Source organism: Typopeltis vanoorti, chromosome 17 (assembly GCF_054136105.1).
Source record: "Typopeltis vanoorti isolate ZY-2024b chromosome 17, IOZ_Tvanoo_1.0, whole genome shotgun sequence".
Taxonomy (NCBI): domain Eukaryota; kingdom Metazoa; phylum Arthropoda; class Arachnida; order Uropygi; family Thelyphonidae; genus Typopeltis; species Typopeltis vanoorti.
In genome coordinates, this window is record NC_143565.1 from 67,475,027 (window position 1) to 67,491,013 (window position 15,987).

Here is a 15,987-nt window from a genome sequence, read left to right on the forward strand (position 1 = left end):
TGAAGAAAAATGCTGACCAGCAAGGAAGAGTTTTAGTTTTGGGAAGAGATAGAAGTGAGATGGAGTCAAATCTGGGGAATAGAGTGGATGTTCCAACAATTCATAGTGAAAGATCCCTTAATTTTCCCATTGCCAAAACACCTTTGTGAGCAGGTGCATTGTCCTGATAAAAGATGATTTTTTTCTTCTGCAAGCCTGATCTTTTCTCACAAAATTTTTCATCTAGTCTGGTTAAAAGATAAGAATAACATTCCCCGGTTATTGTTTTACCCTTTTTAAGATAATTAATAAACAAAATGCTTTTAGCATCCCAAAACATCAATGCCATGACCTTTCCTGCTGATGGAACCGACTTTGTCTTCTTTGGCGCTGAACAACCAGCTTCTGTCCACTGTTTTGACTACTGTTTGGATTCTGGTTTCTAATGGTGAATCCAAGTCTGATCCATAGTAATAAATTGACACACAAAATCAGTTTTATTCTTATTAAAACACTCCAAGCACTGTTCAGAGATTTTCATGCGAGTGCATTAATGATCTGCTGTGAGCAAGCGCAGCACCCATCTTGCGCAAAGCTTTTTCATTTGCAATTCTTCATGCAAAATATATCCAACACGTTCTTGCCTATAGTCTCAGCAATTTCATGCACTTTGACTTGCCAGTCATCCAATGTCATATCGTGCACTTGATCAATGATTTCTAGTGTTATTACACTTTTTGGATGTCCTTCACATGGATAATCTTCAATGCTGGTACAGCCACGTTTAAACTCGGAAGCCCATTTCTTAATTGTCGAAAACAAAGGTGAAGAGCCTATAAACTTTTATGAACTTCGAATGAATTTCTTTTGGTGTTAAACCTTCTTTTACAAAGATTTTTATAACCGCATGATACTCAATTTTATCCATTTCATGGGATACAGACAACATGTTGACTTCAGACAGCTGTATAAAACAAACTACTTGATAGAATGACTTGCAATTTCACATGGATGTTCATGACAGATATACCATTTGACTTATTTGCTAGGAACTTTCAATATTCTTTCCATCATGGAGTTCTTATTTTTCTGTCGCTGATAGCAGCTTCACTACTTGCCTCTCTGGCTGAATCAGTCGGTGTCTGTCTGCAACTAAGTCTCCAAGCTGAGATTAATGTTTTCAAACTCCTTAATTTTCTTCTAATAACATTTGTATATTTAAGTCTATAGTTCACCTCTGTAAACTTTTGATTCTTTTTAATATTTAAATATTTTTCTTTTCAATATGAGCTTTGATTTCATTCTGCTTAAAAGTAAATGGCAATGACTTTCTATTTCAAATATGCTGTATGCTCTTGTGTCCTGAACCAGTTGGAAAACATCACTACCCACAATAAATAGTCAACAAAACTTTTCTTATTCCTTGTATCTTTGTGCACATTTTTATGCTGAAACATGGTTAGTAACCAGCCCGTGTCTTGAAGAGAAATCCATCAGGCACTTACCATTATTATTAACTTTGCCTTTTTCTCTAAATTTTTCCCACACATTTCTGCATGTCTGGTATTTGTTTCTTACTCTGCTGTTTAGATCTCCAACAGGGACCAATTTTTTTTTTTTTTTTTTTTTTTTTTTTTTTTATACCAGCTGCCTTTTCTAATGTTTCAAAAAAAATTCTGTGCTTCTTTCTGACTAGAATCTTATGTTGGACTAAAAAGTCAATCATCCCCCCATGTTAATTAACATTGCAAACATGACTCTACTAGATATTAATCAATATTCAAGAACATTATCTTCATGTTGAAGATAATGTTTTTGAATTGCAGGCTATAGTTACTCCTTCCTTTTCCTGTTCATCACTGAGTGAATATAACATCTTATGGTTATTCTTTAGAACAGTGTTTCTCAAAATGTGGTACGCATACCCCTGGGGGTATGCGAAAGGTCGTTAGGGAGATACATGGCAATTTTCGGCTATGCATAATTAAAGGAGTCATTATATTTTTCAACAAACAGTGCAATCAGAGACAATCGGGATAAAACGGCACTAACTAATGAATCACATCCCCTCTCCAACAAACTGCTGTATAGACCAAGCAAAACCATATGTTGCCAGTGGAACATATGGTTTTGCTTGACACCACCCCTGTCGTTAACGTGTTAAAACTAAGAAATATATAGTGAATATGTTTCAGATATTATGGAATTCGGTTGAAGGGAATTAGCATTTCAACTCAACTGTTGAAATGCTAAGTTATCTTTGGTTCGCGCGATCTTTTGTTAATACCGCACCAATCGTATGCAGTTCTTCGCTGCTCTGTAAATTACTGGTAATTTTTGCTTGAAATAATGGGAAAGAAGATGACGCTATTTGGGTAGATGACTTTGACGATGCACAGAAAGAAACTGTTCTCGATACCAAAAGTAGTAATAGTGAGTAGGAGCTTCTTGGTAAGTCACACCATTTTCAATTTTTTTCTGAAAACTTTAGTTTCCGAAATTCCCGCACGTATCTCGCAACACAATTTTTTAGCTTTAATTTTGGGAAAAAAGTTATATTCGAGTAAATATAGTATTTTTTTTTAGCTTTCAAATTCTTACGTATGGATCATTGGTTAAAGATTGGATTTATAAAACTCCCAAAAGAGAGCAATATAGCAAATACAAGTCACTATATGCAACAAGAAAACATTGATATTGCATCTGGATCAAATGAAATTGATGAGTGTGTCATCTGACATCTCTAGAGAACCAAAATTTAAAAATAAGTCATATTTTTTTTTACATGAACATATAAATTCAAATAAAATAGATATTTAATTTTAATTAATATTTTAAATTAATTTATTACTTTTAATTAATTAATTTATTTTTAAATTAATTAATTGGAGGTACTTGGATATTAATTGGGGGTAATAATGAAAATTTAAGAAGGGGTACGTGGATATCTGAAGTTTGAGAAACACTGCTTTAGAAGAATCTCACTTGTTTTTGTCTATTACCCTAAGTACTGTTGAATATAAAAAATAGTGGTAATTACATGGAACTGACTATTAACTGATTGTATCTATCTATTGTCTAGACCAGGGGTTCTCAACCTTTTTGTTTCCTAGAGCACATTCTAAATACCAATAGGGGTGACAGGCACCATCTATTTTTTCAAGCAAATTTTTTGAATTCGTTTGTTAAATGAATACATACAAAGTTTACATTATAATCAAATGTTTTATTACTTAAAAGTTTACATTATATAAGCATTTAAATATATATATGTAAGTTAGTGTGATCTTTGGCATTGCATTTCATTGGCCAGCACTTCATAATTAGGAGAATATGATGATATTCCAGTTCTTAAACTGGAATGAACAACTTCGAATGCGCATCTACTTTACATTGTATGCGTTTAATACTCATTGTCATCAACGCATGCATCATATAGCATGCCATGAATTGTTGCGTGATTATTTCAAACTATATGGCACACGGTTGAACAGCGGCGGGCACACACAAATTGGTCAACGGGCGCCATGGTGCCCGTGGGCATAGTGTTGGGAACCCCTGGTCTAGACTTATGTCCAAGACAGATATGCATATTCTACTCCTTATCTTTGTCTTACAAAGATGTGTGTAGAAGATAGATTATAGTAAGTTGAAATTAAGATGACTTTAAGTAAACATTTGCTTGATGGATATGAAGTGTTTCTGATATTCCTGCCATTTTGAGCATCTCCAAATCAACTAGGGAGAAAGGGTAAGACTGTAAACTGTGGTAATGTAAAAAGGAAAAAACAATAACAACAAAACTGTGCCCAAATCATTTACGTATTAAGCTAAGAAATCCCCTCTTATTCTTTGCTTTAGTTAAAAGAAACTTATGTTCTATTCCTGTATGTCACATCATTTTTTTAATAAAAAAGATTTGAATGTTTATTTCTCATGATAATATATATTGCACGTACTATGTCAAATTCTTTTGAATGAAGTATCTCTTATTTTATTTATTTATTTATTTATTTTTTGAAACAGTGCTTCACTTAAGTTAAGGGGATAAAAATCCCTTATTGATTTTCAGCCAGTAAGCGAAACTAAGATCGAAAACTACGATCTGTAACGTTTCATGCCGACGAACTGTCAGCGTATCCAAGCATAAGTGACCACTTGGTAGTGCCACACCACGGCAACTCGTCTTGATAGTGCCACACCACGGCAACTTTCATCTTAGTGCTTCACTTACTTGAAGATAATTATTATTATATTTTTAACTTTAAAGTAATATATATATTACCTTGTATGACTTCCTTTTAATATAGTTATATTTCAGAAATTTCGGTGGATACCAGTCTTCAACCAACTGAAGAGGAAATAGAAGCTCTACAGTCATTTGTACCCCTTCGGCTTTACCATGTGACGTTATTGAATCCTGTTTTGCACATTTGTATGGCAGATCATCCTAACTGTGATATGACAATTAGTAAAGTGGTAGCAGAAAAGAAGAAAAAGAAAAAGGTTATTCATATTTTTAGCTTTTTTTATTATAAAAATAAATCAGCATTTTTTTTTTAACCAAGTGAAAAATAAACTTTCAACATCTTTCTCTAAATCCAGAGTAATTTAATAAAAAAGTGGCACACCGTTTGGCAACTCCTATAGGTAGAGATGACCTTGCTAATGCTTCTGCTTGGTATCTCCACTTGGGCCTGGCTCCCACTGAGGAGACCTCAATAAAGGTCAAAACTAGTCTGGGTAGTGGCCCTTCCCTTAATGCATAACATTATACATATCCGCAAGGAGATGTGTTTTGCATTATTGGAGATCCTGAGATAGGAGTGATGTTAGCTTGCTCCACCTTTGCAATGAGTTCCCGGTGTTGTACCACCTTACCCCAGTCCTAAAGATACTTTCAGGCACAAACTTTGTTTGCTCACACTTGAATAAAGGATTCAACTAAATTTATTATTGTTACATTTTAACTATCAGTGTGAGAGGAACTGTGGTGGTCATTGCTGTTAGTTTACTTAATATTCAATAAATTATTTAGTCTTTATAATTTGAATTAATTTAATTGATTTTGAATAGATGTCTGTAAAAGTTGGAAGTTTGGGGAGAGAAATATAGTTTAAAGGGATTCTCTAGTCAAAAAGGTGGAAAAAAGCATTGTGAGGAAAACAAACAGTTATCCCAAATTTAACTGATACTTTCTTTCAGATCTTAAAAAAAGGTTGAAGTGCAAAATTATTTTCTTGTTCTAGAAGAAAAACAGGTATGAACTAAATAATTATATTTTAATGGCCATTATTGAGAGCAGAAGAAACCTGTATTATAAAGTTTGAAGTATTCTCATCAAATTCTGTTGTGATCTTGTGGAGAAGACAAGAAATCTTGTTTGGTGTTTATGTTCTTTAACAAAGTGTTATGTTCCACATAGCACTCTGAAATTCCTGAAAACCTGAAATTCAGGGGACATATTGCAAAAGTGGTGAAGATAACACAGAGAATGGCTGCAATAATGAGAAGGACGCTGACCTGCAGAGATAAAAGAGTTATCATTCTGTTGTATAAGACTCTGAACAGACCACACTTGGACTACTGTTCTCAGATTTGGTCCCCAGGATTTGAAGGGGATAAATTAACTGTCAAAAGGGTACAAAGGCGGATAACAAAGATGGTTTCAGGACTGTACAATGTTAGTTATGAGGATTGGCTGAGGGAATGTGGACTGCAGAGTTTGGTGGATATAAGAAGGAGAGGTGATATGATTGAGACTTTTAAACTGTTGAGAGGTGGTTACAGGGTTGACACTGGGGAGTTCTTTCGCTTGGCTGAACAGCGTGAAGGAGTGATGACAAGGGGCCATCCCCTGGAAGTTACGAAAGGAAACTGTGAGCAAGAGGGTGAGGAGTGGTTTCTTTGCATGGAGGGTGGCTGAACAGTGGAATGCATTGCCTGATAGAGTGGTGAGAGCGAGAACGGTCAGTGAGTTTAAGGAGTGGTATTATAGACTTTGTGTTTCCTTGGAGTGACCTCCCATGATGAGTCTTGGTAGACTTTGTGTTTCCTAGGAAGGACCTCCTGTGATGATTCTTTTGACTCATTGGAGGCCTAAATAATAATAATAATTATTATTATTTTCATCATTTCTTTTTCTCTCACTCAGTCTCTTAAGTTAACTTATTATAATAACAATATTCCACATCTGAATCTGTGATATTATCTACTTGGATATTCTACTCTGGTATACAGTGACAATCAGAGAGAGAGAGAGAGAGAGAAGATGCACAAATTGTGATGAAAAGAAAAATTAAGTAATTTATATAGGAGGCAATATCAAATTTATGTTAGCACAGCAATTTTCTTAAATATTCTGATACGAACCAATTAACTATATTTGATAATATTCTTTCAAAAATTAATCATTTTGCCTCGGAAACATTCCATTACTTTATGGAATGTTTTCTAAAGTTACTTTGGCCAGCTAGTAAAATAATTTAAGCATTCTCTGGAGACATGAAAACTAATGCAGTTTTTTATATCTATTCTTTTAGAATACACTCTGAATAACAAATGGAACCACATGTGTTTAATATAAACTCACCTGTATGGACTAAGGAATTGTGTGCTACAGTGAATTTCCTTTATTTAGGTTTTTGTGTGGTTTATTGTATGAGTGACTTTATCAATATATATAATGGTGTTTGCTATATGGAAAGTTGATTGTGCAAACTAAATAAAATTTCCATTTCCAATTGGGACATTGAAAAACATGAGAACTACATTCGCAGTCATCTAGACCCTTGTTCTTCAACCTGTGGTTTGCAGACCAGCTCCATTCTGTGGAAATTTCCTGGCGGTCTTCCAAAAATTTCCCCTCAATCATGTAGCGGCTACATGATTCAGGAGCTACATTGTTGCAGGACACTGCATGCGACAATGTAGTGCCTGAAGTACAGACGAAGTGTATGGCCGTCGAATGCCAGTATTGCGTCAGCTTGCCTGTCGACGACACGTCACAAAAATTCTTATTTTATTGCGTTGTGGTATTTTGGAAAACAAGTTATTTCTTTCATAAAATTTGAACCCCTACAAAATGGAGACAAAAAAAGTCAAACAACAAAACTTTTAACCTTCTTTAGTAGAGGCAAGGACAATATTCAGGAGAAAATAGTGATGGTACCGAAAGTATGCCAAGTACTAGTGCTTCAAGTTTAGAAGAAACAAAGAAAAAGAAATATGTCAATACTTCGGAATGTGCAATACAAACCAAAAAAAGTAAAGTAAACTTTGTTAGACGTTTCGACAAGGACTATTTAAAGCTTGGTTTCATTGTAGCCCCTGGCAGTGAACTATTGCCACTGTGTTTGTGTGTAGTATGTTCCAAAATTCTGTCAAATGATGCTATGAAACCTTCCAAACTTGCTCATCATTTGCATTAGAAGCATAGAGATTTTATTGATAAGCCACTGGACTTTTTTCAAAGATTAGGTGACTAGATGAAAAGTCAGAAAAGTGAAATGAAAATGATGATGACTAGTGACAAGTCGCTGCTTCGAACGTCTTATTTAGTTGCTCTTCGAATAGCTAAAACAAAAGAATCATTTACTATTGGTGAGGAGCTAGTAAAGCCTTGCATCTTAGATGTCGTACGAGAAATTTTGGTCCTCAAGCCACTAAAAAACTGGATGCTATAACGCTTTTGGACACCACCATTCAGAGGAGAATTATTAATATGGCCACTGATATTGAAAAGCAAATTGTAGAGGGGATAAAGAAATCGAGATGTTTCACGATTCAATTTGATGATGAATCAACTGACATGAGTAACCATGCTATCCTACTTTGCTTCGTGAAATATAGTGAAGATGAAGACTTAAGGGAAGAACATCTTTGTTGCCTTGACTTACCTGGACGGACCACTAGTTCAGAGATATTTAATGCTCTTGACAGGTATTTTCAAGCGCAGGGAAATGTGTTGAAGTGTGTATGGACGGTGCTGCGAGCATGACTGGACATTACTCAGGAGTAGTTGCAAAAATAAAGGAAGTTGCACACCCAAAGTTTTGTCCACTCACTGTATGATCCACCAGGAGCACCTAGCTACAAAGAAGCTTTCTACTGAACTAAACACCATGATGAATGACATGGTGAAGATCATTAATGAACTTTGTAGTCAAGCTATGAACTCCAGGCTGTTCATGACACTGTGTGAGAGTATGGACTCACACCACCAACATCTCCTTCTCTATGCAGAAGTGAGGTGGTTATTGAGAGGGAGGGTTCTTGCACACCTTTTCGAACTGAGGGAAGAAGTAAAGCAGTTTCTGTGAGAGCGAAAATCGGACCTAGTAGAGCCTTTGTTGAATGAAGAATGGATGGCTGGCTAAGCTTGCATATATGGCGGACATATTTAGCCTTCTTAATGAACTTAATATTTCTCTTCAGGGGTCTTGTACAAATATTTTTACACTGATAAATAAAATGAATGCGTTCAAAGAGAAGCTGGCTCTTTGGGATAGTCGCGTACAAGAGGAAGATATAGAAATGTTTCCACTTTTCGGAGAATTTTTGATTGCTGCTGATGTCAAGAAGAAAGTCATAATCAATAATAAGTCAACATTTTAGGGCGTTAGCTGAAAACTTTAATAATTATTTCCCTGAAAATGAGGATCCTCGTAAAGGTAACCTGGATTAATAATCCCTTTTTGGAAGATATGAAATCATGCGCACTTCTCATGAAAAAGAAAAGCTGATTGAGTTGTCTTCTGATGTCACTCTGGTGTACAGACTTAAAATGCAATTGTTGTCTCAATTTTGGATATCACTTGAAAAAGAATATCTATCTCTGAGTTATAAAACTCAAATTGTTGGTCGTTTTTTCGACTTCCTATTTGTGTGAAAAGATTTTTTCAGCCATGTCAATAATAAAAACCAAACAGAGAAATTGAATGGATGTTATTGCAATGCTTCGTCTCTCAGAAATAATGCTCCAGCCACGTATATCAAATTTTCTAACCTCTAAGCAGCAGCAGATGTCGCACTAGCTAAAAATTATAATTTTATAACATTGGATTTAATAAATAAAATACTATCTACATTAGTTTATGTTTCTGTCTTAGCCGTCCGTCGTCAGCTGGTCTGCAAAATATTTCTCCTATTTTCCCTGGTCCGCAGGTGTAAAAAGGATGAAGAATGCTAATCTAGACAAGTCAGGGCTGACAGACCATTCTCTGGATACTCTTTTACTCAGGACACTTACAACTAATTTTGGAAATTCATTCCACTCATTCACCACTCTCCACACAAAAAAAAATCTTGTTCGCACACTCTTACTAACCCCATTCATGTATTACTTCCATAGATGACCCCTAGTTCTCTCACTATTTGTCATGTATTGAAAAATTTCTAAAATATTCTTTTAGAGAGAGAGCATTCCACAAACTTCTCACTATCTTGGCCACTTCTCTCTGAATCCTCTCTACTACCTCATGATCGTCAAGAAACCGGGATGACCAAATCTGTATGCAGTAGTCAAGATGTGACTGAATCATAGCCTTGTAAATAGGGATAATAACTTGCCTATTTTAACTTGTTAGGATGTTTTTCAACATCCAGGTAATCCTTTGAGCTATTTTTACTAACTTTTGCAATATACCCTTTGAACTTCAACTCTCTGTCTATCATTATTCCATAGCCTCATAATTTCCTTCAATCCAGTACCATCAATAAGATACACCACATGTGACTTTTTTAACCCGAAGTGCATTTACATTTTGCAACATTAAAACTAAATTAATAACCATATCCTTTATCCACAATGCCAATTTATTTAAATCATCCTGCAGGATATCTACATCACCTTTACAACTATTACCCTCTTCAGTTTTGCATCAGCACACAACTGAATATCTCCCTGCTTAAATGTTTACTTATATCATTAATATACAAATTAAGGAGGAGTCGCTCTAGTACAGAACACTGAGGTACTCCACTAGTCACCTCATTCTCTCTTAGATTCCCCCCACCATCTACTACTGCTCGCTGATGTCTGTCTGTCTGTTAGCCCCCACCCCCATCAATGATACCAGCTTCATATTCATTTCCATTTGCTACAGATTTTGTAAAACTTTTCCATGTAGTATTCTGTTATATGCCTTTGCAAAGTTCAGTAGTATCATGGTATAGCCATTTCCTTTATCCATTTCTGCTGTCACTTTAGAAAAGGACGATCGTGTATAGACCCAGCCTTTTGCCTAAAATTAATAATAGAGAAAAGAAAAGAATATAATTTAGAAACACATATTGCATTTATTGACTTTGAAAAAGCATTTGACAAAGTTAAAAGAAATATATTATTTAACATATTAAAAGAAAGACAAATACCAAATAATATCCTAAAAGCTATCACAAGTATATATGAAAATAATCAAATACAAATAAGATTAAATCACGAGCTATCATATACAAGAGAGATAAACCAAGGGGTCCGACAAGGATGTCCCTTCTCAGCAACTCTTTTTAATATCTACTTAAATGAAATAATAATAAAATGGAGTAAAAATTTACATTAAGGAATTAAACTTTCACCTACAGTTAACTTAAACACTCTCCTCTTTGCAGACGACCAAATAATAATTACAAATTCTGAAGATAACTTACAGAAAGCTATTTTAAATCTAAATAAGATATCCAAAGATTATGGTATGATAATATCAACGGAAAAATCAAAAACTATGGCCTTTAAAGGACAAGATCCAGCAAGAACTAAAATAGTAATAGATAACAAGATCTTAGAACAGGTGAATTCATTTAACTACCTAGGATGTATGATCACATATGAAAATGAAAAAGATATAAATGTAAAAATTGCAAAATATTTAAAAATAACAGGTGTAATTAACTCTATATTTAAACCAAACCTAGTTCAAAAACAAACCAGGCTAAAAGTATACAATACATTAGCCTTACCGGTCTTAATGTATGGAAGCGAAATCTGGACAATAAAACAAAAAGACAAACAAAGATTAACAACAGCAGAAATGAAGTTTATGAGAAAAACTGCAAAGTATACCCTATTTGATCACAAAAGAAACGAAGATATTATGAAAGAATTAAACCAAGAACCAGTAATAGAAAAAATTAAAAAATATAAACATAAATGGATGGAACACGTTCAAAGAATGAAAACAGAAAAATTACCAAAACAAGCCTTAAAGTACAAGCCATTAGGAAAAAGAAAACCGGGACGTCCTCTTAAATGATTCAACAATGACTTCTAAGGCCGGAACAGGCTATGCTAGGCCTAAATCCTTGATACGTATGATGATGATGATGCTGTCACCTTATTATAAAATGTGCATAAATTGCTAAGGCAGACCTACCTATTACACCACTGTAAAGTATCATAGCCCTAACCACCCACGTCTGAGATAGTAATTGGTCTGTAATTTCTACTTTTATATTGGAGCCACCTCTTTATAATTGAACTATCATACTCTCTTTTTTGGAACCTTACCAGAGCTAAGATTTACATTGAACAACAATCACCCTTCTTGCTTGCACTTTGTGTTCCTCATGGCTGCTCCAAGATGCCTCCTAAGTCTGTCATACCTACCAGCTCTATAGTTCAACCTAGACCCTTTCTTGACAAACAATTCTACATGTTTGGCAACTTCCCAAAACAAGACTACATGATCACTCTTCCCAGTTGATGGAAGTGTCTACCATGGTTATACATATATCTTTGGATACTATTATCAGATCCAGTACTCTCAGATCTCTGGTCTCCTCTATGATGTTTCAGATAATTATCCCTTATCAATTGTATATAAATTTTACTTCCATCTTGCTATACTACCTTTCCTTCCTCCAGTATATGTTCATGTAGTTAAAGTTCCCCCATAATGATTCCTTGGCTTGCACTCATGGTGCTAATCTGCTGATGCATGTCATCTACATCTTCCTGTGGACCCTTGGTCTATAGCTGCAACCAACAATATATTTTGTCCTATTGGCCTATATCTCTTACCAGATAGCCTGAAATGAACCATCTCCCCAGACCTAAAATCCTCTTTAACTTCTAATTTTATTGGTTATAGTTCTTCAACTGTCAGCCATATCCCACCTTTTGTCCTATTCTCTCTATCCTCCCTGAAAATACAATACTCTTTACATTCTATCCCTGTAACTAGATCGTTTTGTATCAATCACATCTCACAGATGCCTATAATGTTTGACCATGTACATGCATTTGAACATCTCCTTGGACCCACAGTTACCATTTTGTAATCTCATTACCAATCCATTCGAATCTGAAACCTGTGTAATCACATTTGGCATTTTGTTCTGTACTGGTGCTCATTTGTCCCATAGGTCGCCAGACACATGGTTGATTGCATTCCCTCCCCAATATTTCTCATTTCTCTGGTTTTTCACTTCCAAACTCTCACTAAACATTTTCACAAAACATCTAACACCAAAACCCTCAATTGTAGTCCATCAGGCATATATAAGTCCTTTTGTTCATCAAATTCATTCCATGCATCTGTAAACTGCACACCATTACTTCTGCACAATATTCTTATTGATTCACTAGCAATCATGGTCCTCCTCTTCTCTGTTCTATCATACCAAGTCAGCATACTCATAGTCTTTACTTTCTTAATCTTCATTTGTGCATCTTTCAACAACTCTTTCATATCCTCTCTCATTGCATACACCCTCTATCCAAAAAGAAACTGCACTTTTGATAAAAAATAAAACCCAGGCCAATTATAATTATTGAAATCATTTATTTCAATCAATATACTCTCCCTCAGCTTCGATACAGCATTTGGCACGGTCAATTCATTCATTAAATGGGTTTTTTATATCGGTTTTTGGGATACTGTTGAGGGTCGTGGTTACCGCCGCTTGAACATTTTCAGTGGTGTCGTATTGCTTTCCTTTCATCGGGGGAAGAGAAAGAAGTCACAGTGCTAAATCAGGTGAATACGTTGAGTGCTCCAACACACAAACTTGGTTTTTGTCAATAACACTCTCACAATGTTCGAACGATGAGATGGTGCATTATTGTGCAAAAGTGACCAACTGCCTGCATCACGATATTCATACTGTATACGACAAATTCTCGCTATCTATCACTTCAAAACTTCGAGATAAAACTCATCATTGACTGTTTGGCCAGGCAGAATGAATTCTTTGTGGATAACCTTGGAATCATAGAAACAAATCAGCATTGTCTTTACTTTTGACTTCTCCAAGCGACTTTTTTTCAGATGCCCCTCTTCTGATGGTCTCCACTCAGCACTCTAGCACTTTGTTTCAGTCTCATACTCAAAACATCACGTTTCGTCACCAGTAACGATCGTTTTAAGGAAGTTTGAGTCCTTACGAGCGGTTTTAATGAGGTCCTTGCAGTGCTCAATTCGATACGTTTTTTGTCGTCGGTCAATTTGTGGGATACAAATCGCCAATTCAATTTACGAAGGCCCAAACTCTTGGTCAAAATGTTGTGCACAGTTAATTTTGGAATCCCCAATTCATCTTCAATCAATCTCACGGACGATTTCGGGTTTTCTTTGATGAAATCGTGCACTTTTTGGATGTTAACTTCGCTCAGTCCAGTTTTTGGATGGCCCGGCTTTTCATCATCCTCAAGCATCTCACGACCACTTTGAAATTGCTTAAACCGCTCATAAACTTGAGTACAGAATAAGCATTCATCACCCTATGCTTTTTGAAGCATTTGATGTGTTTCGATAAAACATTTACCAAGTTTTTTTCATAGAAAGGCTTATACGTTGGTTGCACATGATTACTAAATAACTTAAATAACTAAATAACCATCAGGACTTTAGGAAAAACAGTAGTTCCCTCGCTTCAACCTCATTTGCTGTTTTTAGTGCCTGCATGCACGTGTATTGATCTTATGTTCCCATGAAGATGGCAACATGACATTGCCGAAATATAGGAAGTATATATTAAAGTTTATATTAATTTATATTCCAGTATACGTTGTGAATTCCTTAAGTTATTTAGTAATCATTTTACCAAGTTTAACACAAAAGTCAATCACAGATCTCTGTTTTGAAATTCATTTTCTGACTGTTCGTCAAAGCACACTGTCACTCTTGGCACTATAGCTTGGCTTCTAATGAAACAAATGTCAGAAACAGTTGACACAACACTAATAAGGTTGCCGCTTTTGACAACAAAACGATACAACAGTTGGTGCCACTAGTTTCTTCTATTTTCGAAAAGTTCGGTTTCTTTTTGGACAGAGAGTGTATTTCTCACCTTTGAAATCATTTGTTTCTGCCAAAACAATGATCTCTTTCACTTACCCTTTCTGCAATCTAACAGCTTCACTAACATCCATTATCCTCACACCTGAGAAACATGCTTTCATCACTTTCTTGAGATATATTTAAGTATATCTCTTATCATTGAATCTCCATGTAATAATAATACCTTCTCCTTATTCCCAGTTTCTTGCACTTTTATACTTTGCTGTTAATTTTTCTTACATTCCCTCTTCTACTGCACCACCCAATAATCATTTCTCCAGTCGCTTTAGCTCCAATTTTGTCCTATGAAGTATTCCACATATGCAGTGCTGTTTCACTTATTGTTATCTCATCATTATCCACATTATTTTCAGCCACTTCCTTCATGCCCTCATTCACCTTTTATCACTGTCATTCTCTTTTTCTACATTCTTCAGAACATTTATATTGTTAAAATTAGGTATTTCATTCTTCCACTTTCCACATGACCCACATTTCTTGCACTTGTGCATGAAACATTTACAATACACTTTCTCTCCACTCTTACCATAAGCTTTCATACCATAAACTATTCACTCTTAGCATCGAATACATAGAACATACACTATCATCACTACAATCATCATACAAAATCTTTCATGTTAAACTCAGTGAACAAGGAAGCCTTGCTTCCTATTTTCCTTGTATACAAGTAAAATAGGGGCTATTTATAAAATAACTATTTATATTTATATAAATATATAACAAATATTTATAAAATAGGGGATATGCTAATTAAATCTTGAAGATATATTTTTCAAAAAAATTCAAGTGATTGCTGTTGAAAGGTATTTCAGCATGTTTGCCATAAAGTTAGTCTTCTTTACTGTAATTAAAGATAGAATAACTTATATAGCATTATTTATTGACACTGATATGTATCGTCATATGTCAGGCACTTCAAAGCTATGAAATCTATAATTAAGAATAACTGATTTCAATTAAACATGTAACATAAAGCATATGTAGCAATACAATTAATTTGGAATGTTAAAAGCAAAACTTATGTACGTACTAGGAGGATTACCATTACTTGCATCGGCTGTTCATTTTCTGATATCATTGTACACATTTATTTTTATAATGGTTCAATTGGTATCCAGAATTGACTTTTCAGCTTAACCAGTATTTATGGTCAAATTTGCTGTCTTATCCATACTGCCATTCTTTGCAATTCTTGGTGTGTTCCTCAATCATATTTGCTACAGAATGTTCTTGTTGATTATCTCATTGATCTTCTGTTGAAAGCATTTGTTTTTTATGATCACTTTTGGACTGTAAGCACTATGTACTCTAGATTGTTAAACATTATAACTCACTATTTAGTAACCATTCATGATCTCCCTCTCCACCTCACAGACACACACACAATTGCAGTACTTGTTAAGCCAAGTTGGATTTATGATTATGTAAATATTTGGATCTATGATCATTAGTTCTCTTTACTGTTGAGGACTAATAGTAATGCTGTTTCACTCCTCATTGTTATCTCATCATTATCCACATTACTTTCAGCCACTTCTTTCATGCTAGACCATGCCTTTCCTCATGTAATATACATATGTTATGTTATCTGTAGACTAGTAGCTGATATTCAAGAGACCCATGGATATCAGATTCAATGTGGAATGTAATCGAAAGAAGACGGTTGGAAAAACAAAGAGACACAGGGTCTGAAGAATATAAGAGA

General features: G+C 35.0%; 1 protein-coding gene across 1 annotated transcript in view; it reads left to right on the top strand.

The window, feature by feature from the left end:
- The window catches only part of Vps13B (vacuolar protein sorting 13B), a 1,316,993-nt gene that overhangs the window by 143,020 nt on the left and 1,157,986 nt on the right, over positions 1 to 15,987 (top strand). The window contains exon 8 of the mRNA XM_090406926.1: positions 4,301 to 4,485. Within this exon, the coding sequence (XP_090263052.1) occupies positions 4,301 to 4,485 (185 nt within the window). The remainder of the gene's footprint in view (positions 1 to 4,300; positions 4,486 to 15,987) is intronic.